At 41.1% G+C, this 22,056-nt stretch overlaps 1 protein-coding gene across 3 annotated transcripts in view; it reads left to right on the forward strand.

The window, feature by feature from the left end:
* LEO1 (LEO1 homolog, Paf1/RNA polymerase II complex component) overlaps window positions 1–22,056 on the forward strand; it is a 36,099-nt gene that overhangs the window by 12,208 nt on the left and 1,835 nt on the right. Inside the window, exons 4-11 of one of the 3 annotated variants that reach the window (XM_061428749.1) lie at window positions 2,390–2,484; window positions 3,475–3,620; window positions 4,343–4,427; window positions 8,376–8,470; window positions 9,019–9,153; window positions 10,358–10,493; window positions 11,689–11,875; window positions 14,556–14,658. In XM_061428749.1, the coding sequence (XP_061284733.1) occupies window positions 2,390–2,484; window positions 3,475–3,620; window positions 4,343–4,427; window positions 8,376–8,470; window positions 9,019–9,153; window positions 10,358–10,493; window positions 11,689–11,875; window positions 14,556–14,658 (982 nt within the window). The remainder of the gene's footprint in view (window positions 1–2,389; window positions 2,485–3,474; window positions 3,621–4,342; window positions 4,428–8,375; window positions 8,471–9,018; window positions 9,154–10,357; window positions 10,494–11,688; window positions 11,876–14,555; window positions 14,659–22,056) is intronic. The other 2 variants (XM_061428747.1, XM_061428748.1) reach the window with 2 other exon arrangements.

Raw genomic sequence — 22,056 nt, forward strand, 5'->3', positions numbered from 1 at the left:
CCACCAGGCTTCCCCGTCCCTGGGATTCTCCAGGCAAGAACACTGGAGTGGGTTGCCATTTCCTTCTCCAATGCATGAAAGTGAAAAGTGAAAGTGAAGTCGCTCAGTCGTGTCCGACTCTAGCAACCCCATGGACTGCAGCCTACCAGGCTCCTCCATCCATGGGATTTTCCAGGCAAGAGTACTGGAGTGGGGTGCCATTGCCTTCTCTGATTTTAGATGAAGAGTTCATAAAAACCCAGTGTTAGATAAGGTAGGTTTTTTGTAAGGATATAAGATCTACCTGGACTTCCCTGGTAGCTCAGCTGGTAAAGAATCTGCCTGCAATTCGGGAGACTGGGTTTGATCCCTGGGTTGGGAAGATCCCCTGGAGAAGGGAATGGCTACCCACTCCAGTAGAATAGCCTGGAGAATCCCCATGGACAGAAGAGCCTGGTGGCTACAGTCCATTGGGTCACAAAGAGTCAGGCATGACTGAGTGACTTTGAGGGGGTTCCCTGAAGCTCAGATGGTAAAGAATCTGCCTGTGATGCAGGAGACCAGGGTACAATCCCTGGATTGGGAAGTTCCTCTGGAGAAGGGAATGGCAGTCCACTCCAGTATTCTTGCCTGGAGAATTCCATGGATAGAGAAGCCTGGAGGGCTACAGTCTGTGGGGTCGCTAAGAGTCAGATACGACTAAGCAACTAACACACACACACACGAGATCTACCTGTTTATGTATGACTACATTTCAAATGGCAAATTACTATACAATAAAGATGTTAGTATAAAAGTTACAATAACATAATTTTGATAATTTGCACAGCCATTATTGTGCTGAATGGTAGTTAGGCATTAATGTTAAATAGCTTATATAAATTATCACAAGTAACAGTATAACTAAAGCAAACATTTAGCAGGTCAACTAGAGAGAAAAGGAGACAGCTGGACAGAACAACAAGCTCTGGGATTTACTTAAAGATCTTTGGGTCTATAACTCCTAGTTATGTACATGGACTTTGGAATCAGATAACCCAAGTTAGAATCCTTGTGATTCTACTTTCCAACTGTATGATTTTGGTCAAATTAATTACTTACTAAATTTCAGTTTCTGATCTGTAAGAGAGAGATGATGCTATCACCTTATAGTGTTGTTGTGAGAATCAGATATATTAATTACTTTATTTTGTTCACATTTACTGAGAATCTGCTTTGTACTAGTACTATTCTGTGCACTCGGAATGTAGCAATAATCAAAGACGTCTCCCTGTAGAACCCACATTGTGCTGGGGTCAGGGTAGGGTAGAGAGACTGATGATAACACGGTAAGTAAATGAAATATATAGCATGTTAGATGATGATAAAACCTAAGAAGAAAGTAATCAGGTGGGCACAGGAGCATAGTCTGGAACCAAACCTGAGATATCTCCAAGGTAGTCCTGTATTCCATGGTCTGGATGTATCAGTTTATCCATTTACGAACTGAAAGACATCTCGGTTGCTTCTAAATTTCGGCAATTATGAGTAAAGCTGTAGACATTTGTGTGCAGGTTTTTGTGTTGATATAAGTGTGTAGGTCCTTTGGGTAAACACCAAGGAGCACAATTTCTGGGGCATCTGGTAAGAATATGTTTAGTTTGGTAAGAAACTGCAGACTGTCTTCCAAAGCGGGTGTGCCGTTTTGCATTCCTACGTGAATCAGTGAATGAGAGTTCCTGTTATTCCACGTTTTTGCCGGCATTTGATGTTGTCAGGGTTCTGAATTTTGACCATTTTAATAGGTTTCCTTCTCTTTTTCAGTGGTCTGTCCTTTGCCTTGTCTTAGTGACTCACTCTCATGATTTTACCCTAGACCATGTCATTACCAAAATGGCAACTCTTCTATAATCTCAGTTTCAAGCAGTCTACCTATTGACCACCCTCCTATCTTCCTGTCATCTCCTTTACTACCCCACTTTGGTTTATTACAGATTATAGTTGATGTTATTGTTTTGCCTGTACTTGGGTGAAGTTCTTCCTGAGAGGAAGGGAGCCTGGGTAGACATGACCTGTAATTTTAAAACCTGAGGGATGACGTGGAGAATAGGCCTGTATGGTGTGCTTAAGCCCCAGATTTGAGTATCTGGACTGTAGGAGGATATTTGGGCTCCTGAGGAATAAAGGAAAGTGGAAAAACAGTAAGTAAAGGAGGAAAGGAGTGCCTCCTGTGCACTTTGCCCTTCACTGGATTTGCCCTCTTCCTCTGCACAGACACTCTAGTTAGATCCCTGAGTGCCAGGCTCAGAGTTGTGTTTGGGTGGTTTCCAGGTGCCGGGTCTAGGAACTTTAGGAATATGTTGAAGTGATAGCTTTGAAAAATCATTGTTACAGGTATTAAACTCTGTGCCTTTTTCCTCTTGCATTGAAGATAATAGTGGAACCATGGATCTCTTTGGAGGTGCCGATGATATATCTTCAGGGAGTGATGGGGAAGATAAACCACCCACTCCAGGACAGCCTGTTGTAAGTAAAATTACCAGTGAGAACTGTAAGAGAGAACTAAGTGTCTCTTTTATGCCAGGAAGAGGAAGTCGGTAACTGAATTGCAGTATGGAAATACAGTGAACGTGTGACTTCCTCATTTATGTAGAGAAGTCTTGGTTATAAGGAGGATTAGAAAAAACTGTCTTGAAACGTCCTTCTGTGGAATACTACTCAGCAATAAAAAGGATTTATATATGCAGCAACTTGGATAAAGTTTACTGATATATGCAGCAACTTGGATGAAGTTCCAGGGAATTATGCTGAGTGAGAAACAGCCAGTCCCAAAAGGTTAAGACTGTATAAATCCACTCCTATAACAGTCTTGAAATGACAGAATTATAGAAATGGAGACAAGATTAATGGAAATTACAACAGCGGAATGAGGGCAAGAGGGAAGTGGATATTGGCTATAAAAGGGCAGCGTGAATCCTTGTGGTAATGGGAATGTCCTTTATCTGCCTGGGTCAGGTCAGGTCTCCTGGTTGTGATATTGTACTGTAGTTTTTGCAAGATGATGTCACTGCGGGAAAGAAGATAGAAAGAAAGAACTGCCCGGTGTGAGGTGGGCCCACACCTTAAGAGACTAGACTGCATGGACCTGTGAATTAAATAACATTTATTTGAACATTTTTCTTGTTCATGTCAGCAAGTGTGTTTTGTTGATAATTTTCTCTAATTTTAATTGATAAAGTGACTTCATATTCAAGTGTCTGTTAATTTCACATTTCTGTTGGTGAGTATGTGGAAGATAGATTTATCATAAAAGAGATGTTTTTTTGCTTTGATGCCTCTAAACCGATCTTGTTTTTCTGTGGGGGTTTTGGGGGGTTGGTTGGTAGGGATGGATAATAGCCCTGAAGTCTTGTCTCATTATGCTTCTTATCTGCCTAAACGATTAAAGTGTGGAAATGGAGCTGGACCATCTCTAAAGTCCCATCAAGCTCTAAAATTCTGTGACTCTTTTACTAGGATGAAAATGGATTGCCTCAAGATCAACAGGAGGAGGAGCCAATTCCTGAGACCAGAATAGAAGTAGAAATACCCAAAGTAAACACTGATTTAGGAAATGACTTATATTTTGTTAAGCTGCCCAACTTTCTCAGCGTAGAACCCAGGTAAGGGGATCAGTTGATAGTTTTTTAATGTTGGATAGGAATATGTAGAATGTTGATATTTTTCTTACTTTGTATGAATTGACTAGTCACAAAATGGAAAACTGGTTATATACCTCTGAAAAAATAAAAATCAAATATATCCTTTTATAGAAAAAGTATGGACTATTGGTAAAGGAGATTTATAATGCTTGTAGTTGTTTTTAGCAGTCTACTTTCTTATGAATTAACAGGTATCACTAGTCTTGGGTGTTTCTAATGAAGCCCTGAAAAAACTGAAATTGAGAGTAGTGAAGTTTGCTAGAAAAACTGCAGATGTCCTCTATAGCAGCCATTGTGGATCTAGAAAAACTAAGGGTTTGGACTGTTAAACAGCACTGATGGATATTATTCACTAAGTTACATGCAAGCTCTTCGTGCTATTTAAAAACTTTTTCCTAAGCAAAATGTGGAGAGCTAGGATATACGTGGCCTACTTGTTCAGAGACTTACATAAGAATTAAGAGTACTTGAATATTTCGCCTTGCTTGCTCTTTATTTCAAGCAATATGTATTAATACCAAATTTCAAGAAGGTGCAGTAATTTGAATACATCCTTATAGTTGAACATGAAGATATTTGACTATTATGATTTTTAGTTATTAGGATTTTTTAAAGTTGCTTTATATAGCAGGAATATTTCTTACAAAATATGACTAATAGTTTATTTTAAAAACAATTTGTAGACCATTTGATCCTCAGTATTATGAAGATGAATTTGAAGATGAAGAAATGCTGGATGAAGAAGGTCGAACCAGGTTAAAATTAAAGGTACCATTCTGTGCTTTACCCTTTTCTTTTCTTCTTTTATAAAGTAAAACCTGGGGATATTAACTTGAGACTTAAGCTTTTGAAAATGATCTCTGTTTCCTGTGTGGTCAACAAGTTAATCATCTACCTTTTCAGAATAGTTTTTAGAAAGAAAATAGCATAGCTTTTTCTCTGTAAAGATGTCACTTTTTTTTATCCCTTTTTTTTGTTTGTTTGCTCTATTACATCTTTTGGTGCTTTAAAAAAATTATTAGCTACTTTCTTCATAATAAGTTGTACTGTGGTTTGTGTTTAGAACAGCTCCCTCCATATTTGTTGTGGGTTAAGTTCTAGCAACTTCCTGCAAGGGGAAATTATCTTCAGGTTCTTTGATCTATGGATGAACAAATCATATACAAAAGAAGAATTTATTACTGGTACTTAGCACTTCACCACATGGCTGTCTTTGTATTTTTCCAATTGTTCGTGTTCACTATTAGGAGGGATTTTTATTGTGCTAAATTCCTATTAATGCTTCTTTTTGAGATCTTGTACTGTCTGGTTACTCTGTCCAAGGAGGGCCTCTAATCTTCCTTTAATCAAGGAGGATGTAGGTTTAAGTAGATGGTTTAGAGCTGAGTTGTAGCACAGTAACAAGAAACAGTTGAACTCATGATACCGAAACTGGTGCTATGCATTTTAAATTCTTAAATCTGAAGATTTCCTGTAAATACTTTTTTTTTTTTCCAGTAGATATTGTACATGGTATTAAAATATTAAGAAGTGAGAGTCCAGCCTTCTTAGAATTCAGGGGCTGAACTTTTAGAATAGTTCCATCTTTTCAAGTTTAATGGATCCATAAGTACCTAAAGAACCTTGATATAAACTGGTTTGTCTAAAATGCATGAGCTTCCAAAGGTTTTCAGTGAAATTTCATTACTCCTCCCACTTAATGGAAATGTAAATCAGATGAGGAAATGGAGATAAACAGGCACCATTAACTTGGTCAAGGTCACCCCATTAAATATATAGGCTCTTTTTTTTGCTCTTTTTACTTCCCCTCCTCTGTCTCCATGTTAGGTTATCTCTTAATGTTTCCCTTGGAACATGTGTATATCTATTGATTTAAGGGTAGCGCTGTTAATTTTTTGTGACTGATTTAGTACCTCTGGAGTTACTCTGTTGCTTTTATTTCTCATCATTTATATAAATTAATGTGATAGTTCCTTATTTACTTACTTTTTACTGATTTTTACATTTTCCCCTTATCTTTTATCATGGTACATCAACAAGTGTCCATGTATCTATGTTTTAAGGTCACATAATACCAGACTCTAACATCAGCATTAATGTCTAGAAATAAATGTTTTACTCTGAAATCTTAGTGTGTAGACTACAAAATGTCAGTGTATAGCAGACTATTGTTTTTTAAAACCTTGATGGGTGATGGAAAATAGCCTTGGATCCTTGGTTTTTTTGAATGATGCTCTTGAGACAAGGCCTGCCATTCTTAAAGAGTCAGTTGGTGGTATGATTAATTCTTTAATGAACAAAGAGCCAGGTACAGTGTACGTACCTCTCTGCGTTCTGTGTCTTTAGAAGTGCTTTAATGTGCCTTTCATCCCAATAGGGTAAGACCTAGCAGAGTATTCTATCATAGCATCATTATTATTTGAATCACCTTATGTAATAGGAAGCGTTTTTCAAAGTGGCTTCACAGTTAATAATGGCCCCTGTGTTTTCATATTTGTATGTGGCTAACCTGTTTTATGCTTCCCTTGTGGCTCATGTGGTAAATAGCCTGCCTGCAATGTGGGAGACCTCTGTTTGATCCCTGGGTTGGAAAGATCCCCTGGAGAAGGGAATGGCTACCCGCTCCAGTATTCTGGCCTGGAGAATTCCATGGACTGTGTAGACCATGGGGTCGCAAAGAGTCAGACACGACTGAGCCATTTTCATTCACTCACTCAGCCTATTTTATAGGGCTTCTCCGGTGGCTCAGTGGTGAAGAGCTACCTGCTAGTGCAGGAGACATGTGTTCTCTCCCTGGTTTGGGAAGATTCCCCTGGAGAAGGAAATGGCAGCTCACTCCAGTATTCTTGCCTAGAGAACCCCATAAACAGAGGAGCTTGGTGTGCTACAGTCCATGGGGTTGCAAAGAGTCAGAATCAACTTAGCGACTAAACAACAACAACAACAAACCTATTTTATTTGAGAGGGAATGCAGGAATAATGACAGATCATTTTGTTTACCTTCTTTTATTAAGAAAAATTTCAAACATAAACAGAAATAGCGAGAACAGTGAAGTAAACTCTCATGTACCCATCATTCACTTCAGTGGTTGTCAGGTTGGACATCTTATTTCATCTGTAGTCCTTACCCTATCTTACCCAGACTGTTTGGAAACAAATCTCAGATATGACATCATATTTAATATTGAAAGTGAAAGTTGCTTAGTCGTGTTTGACTCTTTGTGACCCCATGAACTATATAGTCCATGGAATTCTCTAGGCCAGGGTGGGTAGCTTTCCCTTTCTCCAAGGGATCTTCCCAACCCAGGGATCGAACCCAGGTCTCCTGCATTACAGGTGCATTCTTACCAGCTGAGCTACAAAGGAAGCCCAAGAATACTGGAGTGGGTAGCCTATCCCTTCTCCAGTGGATCTTGCCAACCCAGGAATTGAACTGGGACCTCCTGCATTGCAAGCAGATTCTTTACCGAGATACTGCATTCTTAATCAGGCAGCTTCATAGTTGTTTGTTTATTTAGTGAGGAATAAAGAAGGACAGGGGGAAACTGGAAAGAAATCATTAGGATACAGTTGTAAAGGCAGTTAGTTAACAGAGGAGATCCAGAAAATCTAGCTGGGAGTGGGAATGGCTGCTGTTAGGTAGATGGTAGGGGCAGAGGCAGGGGGATGCTTGGGCTTCAGTCTATCGGTTTTCAAAATGCTGGCTTTGCTTTGATGCCATCTTAGCTCACATTCTCTTTCTCTTTGTGAGTGTATCCTTTTTCAATTCTTTTCTGTCCGTTTTAGTGCATTTCCAGGATGTGGCATGGATAAACTACATGCATTTAGTGTGCTGTATTTTCCTGGAAGTCCCATTGAATTTTTAATTTCAGTAACAGTGGTTTTCATTTTAGGAAGCCTTTGAATATTTTGCAAATCTGCCTGGTATTCCCCCTCCCCATAAAGTTAGACTCTAAACCTGCTCAAACTTGGGGTTTTTATTTTCATAAGGTGCTGTTTTTTCCTTACCTATATGTGGGGGTTTCCTTATCTTTCTAAGCCAGCAGGCAGTTTTTTAGTCCCACATTTATTGGGTTTTTAGTTCTGCTTTATATAGGAGTCTCAATCCTAAATTGCTATATCATATGGCTTCAAACTTTATGTCTTGTCCTGCTAGCTCTTTCTGTGTCTTATAACTTCTGGAGGTTACTACAGATTTAGCACCTGCTCGGAGAAGGCAGTGGCACCCCACTCTAGTACTCTTGCCTGGAAAATTCCATTGATGGAGGAGCCTGGTGGGCTGCAGTCTATGGGATCACTGAGAGTCAGACATGACTGAGTGACTTCACTTTCACTTTTCACTTTCGAGCATTGGAGAAGGAAATGGCAACCCACTCCAGTGTTCTTGCCTGGAGAATCCCAGGGACGGTGGAGCCTGGTGGGCTGCCATCTATGGGGTCGCACAGAGTCGGACATGACTGAAGTGACTTAGCAGCAGCAGCAGATGCTCTGGCACTGAGCTCTCTCTCTAGTTCCAGCACTGGGAGTAGAAATTCACATGGGCATATTTTCTTTCCTGTTGTTTTTTTTATCTAATGTCTCTAGGTGATTAAAACAAGTTTTCAATGTCCTCTTTTCTGTCACTATCTGTCCATGCTTATTCTGTGATTATGTATCTCTTGTGGAGAGAAGACGCAAAAATGACAGTATTCTAAGGCACTTGTGTTTTTAAAACAGGTAGAAAATACCATAAGGTGGAGGATACGCCGGGATGAAGAAGGAAATGAAATTAAAGAAAGCAATGCTCGAATAGTCAAGTGGTCTGATGGGAGGTGAGCACAGATGCCTGAAGAGTGTGGAAACATACAGAATGTGGCTGGGAGGGATGATGTTTTGCAGTAAGACCTTATTTGGGGTATACCTCTTATTAAAGGATTTCTGTTATTTAGTCTCTGGCATTGTATAGAAAACCTCAGAAATAAGTAAGCAGTTGAGGGTCGTACAGGCTGGTGGGAGACTTGTTAAAAGTAGGCTGGAAATGTGATCATCCTCTGGCTATAGCACCGTAGTCAGGAAAATTAGACCAGCTCCCCTGCCCATTGCGTACTACTCCCTAGAAGTTGACACTTGAGTAAAGCTGCCCTTCGTTGGGAGGGTGGTAGGGGTTGAGTGAATGTCACAGCATGTTTTGCTTCCTAAACATAAACACGCAGTGTTCTTTACTTCTGTGTAAGTGTTTTTTCACATCATGCCTTTTTATTCTTCCCTTGCTTCTGAATTCTGTGTTAGGAGAGAAAACAGCCATTGAATCACATTCGAAGTGAACTAAAATGAGAGTGAAAGCTTTCTGACTAACGTGTGAAGTGTTCCTTCTTTTCAGCATGTCCCTGCACTTAGGCAATGAGGTGTTTGATGTTTACAAGGCTCCACTGCAAGGCGATCACAACCACCTTTTTATAAGACAAGGTACCGGTCTACAGGGACAAGCCGTCTTTAAAACCAAACTCACATTCAGGTAATTACTCTCATCAACGTACTATTGTTAAACAGTAAAAGCAGTGAAATACAGGTGTTGTTGAAAGTGCCTGACTCCTGATTGGCGTAACCTCACAGTATAGTTCCCCAAAGACCAAGATCTGGTTCTCAGCTCTGAAGGTTCAAAGGCTCTTTTGTCAAGTGCTCTGAAAGTTGCTGCTTCACAGGGAGCCAGGTCGTGCTAACCAGAGCTCCAGGAGACTGGTATGTAAACCAGAACGTCAGTGTATTAATTCTAGAGATTACTATAGCTGCCAGGAGGCCTAAGAGTACTAACTGGGCAGTGTACCTTCCTTTTTAGTAAAATTTACCTGTGAGACTGCTAGAGGTTCTTAGTGGGCGTGCGATCAGAGGAAAGGCCGTGAGTTGGTGGGTATGAAGGCCAAGGTCATCTGTTCTTTAGGCCCTGCATCCATTACCTCTTCAGGCAGTCCTGCACGCTTGGGTCAGCGGGCAAGCGCATTCCCCTTGTTGGGACAGGACAGGCAGTGCAGTGGAGCATTCATGTTTTTCTTTCCTTGATTCTAAGCGGATCATCCTCCTTGGGTAATGCTTACCTTACCTTTAGAGATGGCACAGTATTCTTGGTTATGAACTACATTTTCAAAATTGTAATGGTCAAGATTATAGGCTTTGGAATCAAATAGACCTGTATCCGAGTCTCACTTCCACATGCATGACCTTGGGCAACTTTTCTCAGTTTTCCTTGCCTCAGTTTCCTAATATATAAAATGTAGTAATGATCTCATAGAGGAGCTGTGACAGTGAAGTCATGTAATATAGAAAACACGAGAGTACAGTGCTTCGCACTCGTTATTCAATGAATGCTTCTTGGTTTTTGGTTTTGTTTTTCTTTTTTTTTTTGTTTTCTTTCTTTCTCTTAATTTTTATTTTTTAATGAATGCTGTGTGAGCCCATCAATTTACTGCTTCTAGAGGGTGATCATGCTATGCAAGCCTTTTTTACACAAGCTTTCCATATTTTACTTCACTTGTGGAGGTGAGAATGGTTTAGTAAGCTGCAGAATGAAGAGAGGTTAGAATCCCCATCTAGTATATTGTTTTGTGTCTCTGCCTATTTTTTCTTGAGAATGGGAAATGCTCACTGGCCTCGTCTGATGTTGGTATGGCTGGCTCACAAATGTATTTGCTAAATAGTGAGGTATTTTTGTTCCTTTCCTGCAGACCTCACTCTACAGACAGTGCCACACATAGAAAGATGACACTGTCACTTGCAGATAGATGTTCAAAGACACAGAAGATTAGAATCTTACCAATGGCTGGTCGTGATCCTGAGTGCCAGCGCACAGAGATGATCAAGGTATGTTGGCTGAGCTTTATCCTAGAATTTTGATATATTAAGAAAAGCATTTCCCAAAATGTTGTTCATCCTCTCTTATTGACCCACCTTTCTTCCTTCCAGCTGGCATGAACAGGGAGCTGGTTTCCATTTCTTAAACATTTGACAAATAAGGGTGATGTGGTGAGGGTCCTAAAACAGACCCTGGCTTGGTTTCTCTCCCACCAAGTCCTGAGAGCAACCTGTTGACTAAAAGAATCTGAACCTTCACAGATAACTTCGAGGATGATGAAATAAGTCATCCATGGCTGACTTGGTGTCCATGTCAAAAATCAGTGGAAATGCTTGAGAATTAGTCTAGATAGAATATAAAAAGACCAGAAGTTTCCTCCGTTTTCCGCGGAAGGTAGCGGGGCTGAAGGACCTGCAGACTCCAGGACCACGTTGAGAGATGCCCAGGCCCTCCTTCACTTCCCCAATTCCTGTGGAAATGCACAAGGAATCCGCTAGATTGTTTTTAATCTCTGTTCTGTTGACAGTGATTTTTACAGGATTAGATTTGTATGCAGTAATAAAGCAATTAAACAAGGAATCAAGGGAATGCCAGGACATCCCTGATCTCTCATTGCCTGGCCCTGCCCAGTGAACCCCAAGGTGTGGAAGCCAGGCAGATAGACAAGAATGAAGGGTCTATTTTGGGGCTCAGAGCCCCTCTCCGCCAGCACCCCCTCATCCTGCTGTTAGCTGTGGGGAGTGCCCTGGGTTGACGGCCCCAGGCAGGAATATCTGGGCGCCTTGGTAGTTTGGTGGAGCCTGGGCAAGTCAGATGTGTCTCAGGGTGAAGAGAACCTGCTTCCCTCAGGCAATCCGCTGGGCATGGATGCGGCTCCTCAGGCTGGTCGTGCCCTCTGGACTGTTCCTGGCTGCAGAGGGGATGCTGCAGCTCCCAAGGCTGTGCCCATGCCAGTTGTGATGGGGCGGTTGGTGTGAGGGAGCCTTCTGGCTCTCCACCCTGTGGTGTCTTCACGCCTTAGAACTGAACATGATGATGACCACGTGTGGTAACAGATGTGAAATGCAGAGAACTCACCCTGAGGACACAGGAACTGGTGTTATCCCAGGCAAGGCATTTTCATGTTGTTTAGAGTGAGGTAGTTTCGAGTGGGCATTAAGTGAGGTCATCTTTTTTAAAGTTCACTAATTTGCTTCTTTACAGAAAGAAGAAGAACGTTTGAGGGCTTCTATTCGTAGGGAGTCTCAGCAGCGCCGCATGAGAGAGAAACAGCACCAGCGGGGACTGAGTGCTAGTTACCTAGAACCTGATCGATACGATGAGGAGGAGGAAGGCGAGGAGTCCATCAGCTTGGCTGCCATTAAAAACCGATACAAAGGGGGCATTCGAGGTGAGTTTGAGCAGAAATGAAATTTCGTCATTTCAGGGTCGTGGAATTCACCTTTGCATTAGGCACACTGTGAATGCGAAGTCATTGGGCATTTTATTTTTAAGGAGTCAGTGTTAATGAGTGAGACGTTTCAAGGTCTCAGGAGCTAGTCAGCCTAAAAGAGTAGAAGCTGCTTGTGCTTGAACTTCTAGACTCGTCTCTTGAGCCTCTGTTCCCTGGTTTGAAAGTCTGCCAACTGTTTATCTTAGAACTTTTCTCAACTTTTAAAATTACTAATTAGAAATCAGGAAGTTCAGTTTTTCAGAGAATACATGTGTTTTCTTTCAAACTTCTCCATTGTATATTCTTTTCTTTCACAAGTACCAGTAATTTTTAATGGTCATTTCAGCACATACTGAGTTCCAGGCAGACACTCAAACATGGATCCTGTTTGGTCCTCATAACAATGTTATGACCCAGTTACTATTATTGTCTTGTTCTTTTTAAAAAATTTTTAATTGAATACTAAAGTAATTGCATTAGTTTCAGGGTTACAGTCTAACGATTCGGTATTTGTGTGTATTGTGAAATGATCCCTATAATAAGTCTAGTTAATAACTTCTGCCATCAAAGTCAGTTGTAGAATTCTTTTTCTTGAGATGGGAACTTTTAATATCGGCTGTCAGCAACTCTAAAATATGCAGTGCATTGTTATTAACTTCAGTCACCATGCTGTACGTTGTATCTCCAGGATTTATCTATCTTCTAACTGGATCCGTTTGACTCCCTTTGCCTCCACCCTCCACACCACACCTCAGGCAGCTGCTAATCTGGCTTCTGTATCTATGAACTTGGTTCTTTGTTTTCCGTTTTTTTCACATCCCACATATAAGTAAGATCATACGGTGGTTGTCTTTCCCTGTATGACTTATTTCACTTAGTATAATGCCTCAGGGTCCGTTTTTGTCTCACCCTTATTGAGGAAACTGAGACTTTGAGAGGTTGAGTGGCTTGTGCAAAGACATAGCTGGTACACAAAGAGTTGGAGACTCAGGCGGCCTGACTTCTGAGACATCTGTCTCGGCCACAGTACTGCCTCCAGAAGTTTCCCCGCAGCCAGCGAGTGAGATGTTGTGCTGAAAAGTAAACTGAACCCGAAGGTGGGGGACCAGGCTGGACACCCCAGTTCCGCCTGCTCTGATCTTAGCCCTGCCACTTTTCAGCTGGATGACTTTTGGAAAGTTACAGTACCTCTTTTTTCTGTTACCTTATCAAGAAAAAAGCTGCTTATTAGTAAGTGTTTACACCATGAGGTTATTTTGAGAATTGACTGACATACTGCATATTAAATACTGTATCCAGTGCCTGGCATATAACAAGTACTAAATAAACATCACACAAAACTATCATCGTTGTACTTAGCACTCATCAGCTTCAGGAGTGACTCCACATCTCTGAATATACCACATTCCCCATCAGTAAAATGAGGATCTAATCTTCTCCAGATGAGCTTTAATAGAGCTTTGGGAATCACTATACAAAACCTTGGGTCACCTTGCTCTGTTAGAATGATAAATTTTAAGAACACCCAAATTTCTCTTTCTCTGACCATTCCATGGGATTTTTTTTCTTTTTTTTTTAAACAGCAACTGCATTTGTTCTGGTGGACTTTTTACACCCTTCCTACCTGCCTATTATTTATTTTGGGACTACATATAATGACCTTTTATATTTTCATTAGTGCTAATTTCCCACAGAAAAGATTAATTGTAGAAATACATGCCATATAAATTAAATAAAAACAAAAAATTGAGGATGTCTTTAGGAGAGAGTTATATAATATTCAGTTCCCCAGTGATTACAGTCCTAACAGGCAAATTTATTAACAGTCAGTTCTGTCCGGTAGTCAGGTAGGCAGGGAGTAGGGAGAAAGGCAGGGCTTTGGGCTCTGAAATGAGGAGGTTGGTCTAATAGCAACTGTTCTTATTTCACCATGCTTCACCTGAGCTGGGGTGTCAGCACAGACTTATTCATCTCCATCTCCCTTGGAAATGTCTACCTGGCAATAGGTGGTCTTACAGGCCCTGGAAACCACCTCCTGTTTTATCTCCAAAGCTTGAGTTAACTGTTACCTCTATGAAAGAATGACTCGGGCTATTTTGGAAGAATAGTGATGTCTGTCTCTTTAATCATCTTGCATACAAACCTTAAAAAAGTTTTTTAAAATCAGTCTCGTATTTGAGAGGACAAGTACTTCGTTTCAACAGATCTCAATTTACATTTATCTTTAAATTTTGAATATTTTTTTATTTTTGGCTGCGCTGGATCTTCACTGTTGCTGCAGGCTTTCTCTAGTTGCGGCAGGCAGGGGCTACTCTCATGGTGCTCAGACGTCACTGCAGTGGCTTCTCTTGCTGTGGAGCATGGGCTCTAGAGGCGCAGGCTTCAGTACCTGTGGCCCGTGGGCTTAGTTGTGGCATGTGGAATTGCTCCTGGACCAGGGACTGGATCTGCATCCCCTACATTGGCAGGTGGATTCTTATCCACTGTACCACCAGGGAAATCTGAAATTTTAAAAGTTCTTAATTATTTGCTTCTCTGTAAACAGTATACAGAAGGAACTGAAGATACACATCAGAAGAAAGATCCAGGAATGGATTATCTTTGAAAGTCACTCACAAATCTTACTCTTTGCTTTCAGAGGAACGAGCTAGAATCTATTCATCAGACAGTGATGAGGGATCAGAAGAAGATAAGGCTCAAAGGTTACTCAAAGCGAAGAAACTCACCAGTGATGAGGTAAAACTAAATTTATTCAATTCTAGAGGTTTACCCTGTACCCACATGTTAATGACTGAAATGAGGAGGAGCTCACAGCCTAGGAGCACAGACATGTGTCTACATACTTCACTGAAGCTCAGTGAGATAAATCCAGAAACAGGCTGGGAGTGGCCCATTAGAGCGTCTAATACCCCTGCTTAGAGAAGGAGACCTCTTCTTGGTGTGTTGAAGGAAGAATGCTAGCACAGGGCACACCAGCCAGGATGGGCATGCCAGGTAGATGGAGAGGCCTGGGGGAGGACCTGCCCTGAGATAGCCAGGCTCTACTGGAGAACTATTATAGAAAGCATTTAGTGTGGGTAGACTGTGTATCTCTTCTTTCTTTTGCTCTTTTTAAAAATTTTTCAATATGTTTTTAAAATTACAGAAATAATTCTTATGGTAGAAAAATCTTTTCTTTTTACGTAGATTAGTATTTGAAATAGTATTGAGTAATTCAATAAAATAAATTTCCATGTGTTACTGAAATAATAAAATTTCAAAGGAATTTTAACTTATATTTTTAACAGTATCCTTTTCAAATTATGAGAGTTCAGGTACTAAGAAATTTTAATTAAGTCTTTTTCAAGATATATGTAACTTGATACATGATATATGACATATAACTTTATATGATGTTATATTCAGGTGTACAGCGTAATGATTTGATTGATACATGTGTATATTGCAAAGTGATTACCACAGTAAGTCTGGTTAACATCCATCACCATGATAGTTATGTATATTTTTTGTCTTGTGATGAGAACTTTTAAAGTGCATGGTCTTAGCAACTTTAAGTTGTACAATAGAGTATTATTAACTACAGTCACTGTGCTGTGCATTACATACCCAGAAGTTACTTATTTTATTTAAGTTTATAGATTATTGTTATTTTTGGTGTTCTTGAACTGTTCTGTGGTATCCTACTTTGAATTTCTTTTGATTTCTCTGATTGGGATCTGTTAGACTTTCTGAATTTATAGATTGATATCTTTCATTAGTTCTGAAAATTTCTCAGCCATTAATTCTTCAGATATTCCTTTCTACCATTCTTTTGCCTTTCTTCATGAAACTCTGATTGGATGCATGTTATTCCTTCTCACTTTATCCTCCATGACTCTCAAGCTGTCCTTCATGTTTTCCATGTCTTTTTAGCTTTGCATTCTTGGACAGCTTCTTCTAGTTCACTGTTTCTTTCTTTAGCTGTCTAATACATTGTTGATCTCTTTTACTCAATTTTTAATTGTTTCAGTTTTTTAATCTCTAGAGGTTTAGTTTTTCAAATTGGTCATTTAAAAAAATCCTGCTCCTAATTCATATTTTTCAGTTTCTCCTTTATGTCTTTAAGTATTTTAAACCTACTGGTATGGTCTTTTATATCTGATATTCTGAAGTCTTTACATATGTGGTTTTACTTCTGATTATTTCTGATAGCTGTTTTATGATGACTTATTTCTCCATGTGTTCTGTGATTAAATGATTGATTTACTCAGATGAGTGGGGATTTTTATAGCCTAGATTGATGGCCCTGAAGATGATATATATTTGCTTCTTGGCTACCTTGGGACTACTTTAAATTATATTCTTGGAACAGATCATTTTAGTTATTGGAAGTATGGCTTCTGACTTGTTGTTATGAATTTTCCTAGAAATGTTTAAATTTTCTTAATCCCCTCTTAATTAGTTCAAATGTTAGAGACTGGAAATTACCCTTGCAGGCATTTGAAACGGGTTGGCAAACTACATCCCGCTGGCTAATCTAGCCTGCCACCTGTTTTTTTTTTTTTTCAAATAAACTTTTTTTTCAAAATCTACCCATAGTTAATCATTTATGTATTGTCTCTGGATGTTTTCCTTCTGCGGTGACAGAGTTGATTAGTTGCAATAGAAACCATATGTCTTGTACAGCCTAAGACATTTGGCCTCAGGCCCTTTACCGGAATGATTTGCTGACCCCTGCCTCAGAGAAAGGGGCCTGGGCTTATCTCTAGTTCACCTGAACAGTAAAGATACAGTCCTTCGGGGTCTGTTGTTCATCTCTGCACTTGGCCTTTGTATCCTGTCCTCGGCACCCTGCAAGGCATAAAAGCAAAGCTTGTAGTTCATACAGTTCCGTAACTGTCTTCAAGGAGAAAGCCTGGTTTAGCGCTCTGCTCGTCTCTGTGGGTTCCTGGTTTTGCTTAATTTTTGGCTTGTGATTATACCTTATTTTCTTGCCATCACTTGGGTTTGTTTATAGTTTTTCATCATTGTTACTTTCAGTGAGAGGGTTATTCAAAGGGCTCTTCTGCCATATTGTGGAAACATTGTTGTGTCCCTGTTACTCATGATTTTAATGTACTTTGATCAGTTTGGCCTTCTGTGAACTGTGAACTTGCATGAGCTCTTTTCTCATGAGAAACGGAATTTTGTCCTTGTGTTATTGTTGGTTAATCACAACATTTAGTATTTCCCAGTCTTCCTTGGAAGTGGTATGCTATGGAAGATAAATAGACAAAATTGTTAAATTATTCTGCAACATATTTGTTTTAAATTAGATAGGAGATGTCTTAATGATGCATTTACAGTGTGTTGAACTGTTGGCAAACAGCTGTCGTCATCTAAGCAGATGCTGTTTTATTTATTGGCAAGCAGAAACTGAGTGAAAATTGAAAAGTGTCATGGGACTTCTGTTTATTCCTAGAATTCTCAGAAATGAGATTTCAACCTGTGATCCATCAGATAGCCTTCTTCGAGGCCAGGCAGTTAGAAACCTGTAACTTCGTGACTTAAAAATATCTCTCGCGAATGCCTCCTAGCTGTCTGTTACAGGAGCTGCCCTCTACCTCCCCTACCCGAATACTCGCTGTTGCCCCTCCCCACCGCCCCCCTTCCGCTTCTCCTTTCCTGACAAGAGACTTTGCTTCTGCCTGGACCTCCCAACCTCCTCACTACCCCAGTTCAGGTCCTGGAGTGGGTTACAGTGGGAGAGCCGGGGGAAGGGGAACCTGCTGTAGGCCTCTATCCTTATTTGCACGCTAAACCCCACCCACACGCCATGAATCTAGGTATTCCTCTGAGATTAAGCCAGTTTTCAAACCTTAAGTCCCTGCACCAGAGAATGACCATTGTCACGAGAGCATTCCTTGATATGGGGGAAAGGACAGGGCTCTGGATTGCTGAATCTTGGGGCTACCCTCTACCTCTCATATTGGCTTGAGCAAGGCATCTCACATTTGCAAGTCTGTTTCCTCACCTGTTCTATGGGACTTATGCTGTCTGCCTTATAAAGTTGTATTCTAGTTAATAACAGATATGAAAGTAGGTGTCACAGTGAATGCTCATTTCCCTTCCCCAATAGGGACTAAGTTGCAAAAAAGAAAAAACAAAGCTTTTTATCCTCCCTTATTTTTGTAAGCAGAGAAAATTTTAGAAAACCTAAATTACTCCCAGGGTGAAAGGTTGGTAGTAGAAGAAGAAACTGTGGAAAAGGGAAAGATCCCGTGGAAAGGAACATGCAGATGATGGGAAGAAAGGGTGGCATGTCCAGGCCGCAGCTTTCTTGAGTAAAAGAGGCAACCTCCTGAGACTGCCCAGAATGTGGTGCTGGTGGTCTGCTTCCTTCTGCGTCTCTCTCCTCCCCCAGCTCTGCCTCATAGAACCTCCATTCCCTCCTTGGCAGCTTTGCTTTTTCTGTTCGAAGCCCCTGTCTTTATGGAGCCATCAGCAACTTGGAACAACTGTAGCTCCAGCTTCTCCTCTAGTGTGAGGCTTTCCCAAGGCCGAGGTTCAGAGTATGTTTCCTTGGAAGCCTTGGCTCTCTGGGTGTTGGTTTCTTGTACTTTCAGATCAGATCAGTCGCTCAGTCGTGTCCGACTCTTTGCGACCCCATGAATCGCAGCACGCCAGGCCTCCCTGTCCATCACCAACTCCCGGAGTTCACTCAGACTCACGTCCATGAAGTCAGTGATGCCATCCAGCCATCTCATCCTCTGTCGTCCCCTTCTCCTCCTGCCCCCAATCCCTCCCAGCATCAGAGTCTTTGCCAGTGAGTCAACTCTTCGCATGAGGTGGCCAAAGTACTGGAGTTTCAGCTTTAGCATCATTCCTTCCAAAGAAATCCCAGGGCTGATCTCCTTCAGAATGGACTGGTTGGATCTCCTTGCAGTCCAAGGGACTCTCAAGAGTCTTCTCCAACACCACAGTTCAAAAGCATCAATTCTTTGGTGCTCAGCCTTCTTCACAGTCCAACTCTCACATCCATACATGACCACAGGAAAAACCATAGCCTTGACTAGACGGACCTTTGTTGGCAAAGTAATGTCTCTGCTTTTGAATATGCTATCTAGGTTGGTCATAACTTTCCTTCCAAGGAGTAAGCGTCTTTTAATTTCATGGCTGCAGTCACCGTCTACAGTGATTTTGGAGCCCAGAAAAATAAAGTCTGACACTGTTTCCACTGTTTCCCCATCTATTTCCCATGAAGTGATGGGACCAGATGCCATGATCTTCGTTTTCTGAATGTTGAGCTTTAAGCCAACTTTTCACTCTCCACTTTCACTTTCATCAAGAAGCTTTTTAGTTCCTCTTCACTTTCTGCCATAAGGGTGGTGTCATCTGCATATCTGAGGTGATTGATATTTCTCCCGGCAGTCTTGATTCCAGCTTGTGTTTCTTCCAGTCCAGCGTTTCTCATGATGTACTCTGCATATAAGTTAAATAAGCAGGGTGACAATATACAGCCTTGACGTACTCCTTTTCCTATTTGGAACCAGTCTGTTGTTCCATGTCCAGTTCTAACTGTTGCTTCCTGACCTGCATACAGATTTCTCAAGAGGCAGATCAGGTGGTCTGGTATTCCCATCTCTTTCAGAATTTTCCACAGTTGATTGTGATCCACACAGTCAAAGGCTTTGGCATAGTCAATAAAGCAGAAATAGATGTTTTTCTGGAACTCTCTTGCTTTTTCCATGATCCAGCGGATGTTGGCAATTTGATCTCTGGTTCCTCTGCCTTTTCTAAAACCAGCTTGAACATCAGGAAGTTCACGGTTCACATATTGCTGAAGCCTGGCTTGGAGAATTTTGAGCATTACTTTACTAGCGGGTGAGATGAGTGCAATTGTGCGGTAGTTTGAACATTCTTTGGCATTGCTTTTCTTTGGGATTGGAATGAAAACTGACCTTTTCCAGGCCTGTGGCCACTGCTGAGTTTTCCAAATTTGCTGGCATATTGAGTGCAGCACTTTCACAGCATCATCTTTCAGGATTTGGAATAGCTCAACTGGAATTTTATCATCTCCACTAGCTTTGTTTGTAGTGATGCTTTCTAAGGCCCACTTGACTTCACATTCCAGGATGTCTGGCTCTAGGTCAGTGATCACACCATTGTGATTATCTGGGTCGTGAAGGTCTTTTTTGCACAGTTCTTGTGTGCTTTCTTGCCACCTCTTCTTAATATTTTCTGCTTCTGTTAGATCCATACCATTTCTGTCCTTTATCAAGCCCATCCTTGCATGAAATGTTCCTTTGGTATCTAATTTTCTTGAAGAGATCTCTAGTCTTTCCCATTCCGTTGTTTTCCTCTATTTCTTTGCATTGATCGCTGAAGAAGGCTTTCTTATCTCTTCTTGCTATTCTTTGGAACTCTGCATTCAGATGTTTATATCTTTCCTTTTCTCCTTTGCTTTTCGCTTCTCTTCTTTGCACAGCTATTTGTAAGCCCTCCCCAGACAACCATTTTGCTTTTTTGCATTTCTTTTCCATGGGGATGGTCTTGATCCCTGTCTCCTGTACAATGTCATGAACCTCATTCCATAGTTCATCAGGCAGTCTATCTATCAGATCTAGGCCCTTAAATCTATTTCTCACTTCCACTGTATAATCATAAGGGATTTGATTTAGGTCATACCTGAATGGTCTAGTGGTTTTCCCTACTTTCTTCAATTTAAGTCTGAATTTGGCAATAAGGAGTTCATGGTCTGAGCCACAATCAGCTCCTGGTCTTGTTTTTGCCGACTGTATAGAGCTTCTCCATCTTTGGCTGCAAAGAATATAATCAATCTGATTTCGGTGTTGACCATCTGGTGATGTCCATGTATAGAGTCTTCTCTTGTGTTGTTGGAAAAGGGTGTTTGTTATGACCCGTGCATTTTCTTGGCAAAACTCTATTAGCCTTTGCCCTGCTTCATTCCGTATTCCAAGGCCAAATTTGCCTGTTACTCCAGGTGTTTCTTGACTTCCTACTTTTGCATTCCAGTCCCCTATAATGAAAAGGACATCTTTTTTGGGTGTTAGTTTTAAAAGGTCTTGTAGGTCTTCATAGAACCGTTCAACTTCAGCTTCTTCAGCGTTACTGGTTGGGGCATAGACTTGGATTACTGTGATATTGAATGGTTTGCCTTGGAAACGAACAGAGATCATTCTGTCGTTTTTGAGATTGCATCCAAGTACTGCATTTTGGACTCTCTTGTTGACCATGAGGGTTACTCCATTTCTTCTGAGGGATTCCTGCCCACAGTAGTAGATATAATGGTCATCTGAGTTAAATTCACCCATCCCAGTCCATTTTAGTTCGCTGATTCCTAGAATGTCGACATTCACTCTTGCCATCTCTTGTACTTTAAGATACCTTAATTGGTACATATTCTTAGGTATATTTGGGGTTAAGTAAAGTCCGAGAGCTGTTTATAATGTGAATTTTACAATCAACCTGCAAAATAAATTGTTAGAAGATAGTTCCCGTGTAGTTGTGGGTTGCCGGTTCCTTTGTCTTTAGGGACCTGCATTCCTGACTGTGAGCTTCCCAGGTGGTGCTAGTGGTAAAGAACCCACCTGCCAATTCAGGAGATGTAAGAGGCTTGGGTTCGATCCTTGGGTCAGGAAGATCCCCTGGAGGAGGGCACGGCAGCCTACTCTGATATTCTTGCCTGCAGAATCCCATGGACAGAGGAGCCTGGCAGGCTACAGTCCATAGGGTTGCAGAGAGCCGGACATGACTGAAGAGACTTAGTATGCAGTAACTCATTCATGACTGTATTAGGAAGCTTTGTGTTCATCGAATATATTTTTGTCATGTGTTGTATTTACATGGCACAGGGGTTTATTCCAGCTCAGTTCGAGGCAGAATCCCACACTCCTAATTTCTTAAGATGAGGTCTCCCGAAGGGTGCCACTACCTTTCTAAATCCTGAGAGTAGCAGGCCTGCATGCCTTGGCTGGACTTCACTGTGCTTCTGTGTAGCTGCCAGGGCAGTCAGTCCTGGAAGGGTTTTCGGAGCTGAATTCTGGAGCGTCTTACCCCAGACAGAGGATTAGAACTGGTGCTGGTTAGACCTCTTTGGGAGAGCTTTGACCTGGCTCCTGCGCTCCCAGCTGCTGGGCATTATCTAGGACCCTTCAGGA

Source organism: Bos javanicus, chromosome 10 (genome assembly GCF_032452875.1).
Source record: "Bos javanicus breed banteng chromosome 10, ARS-OSU_banteng_1.0, whole genome shotgun sequence".
NCBI classification, from domain to species: Eukaryota; Metazoa; Chordata; class Mammalia; order Artiodactyla; family Bovidae; genus Bos; species Bos javanicus.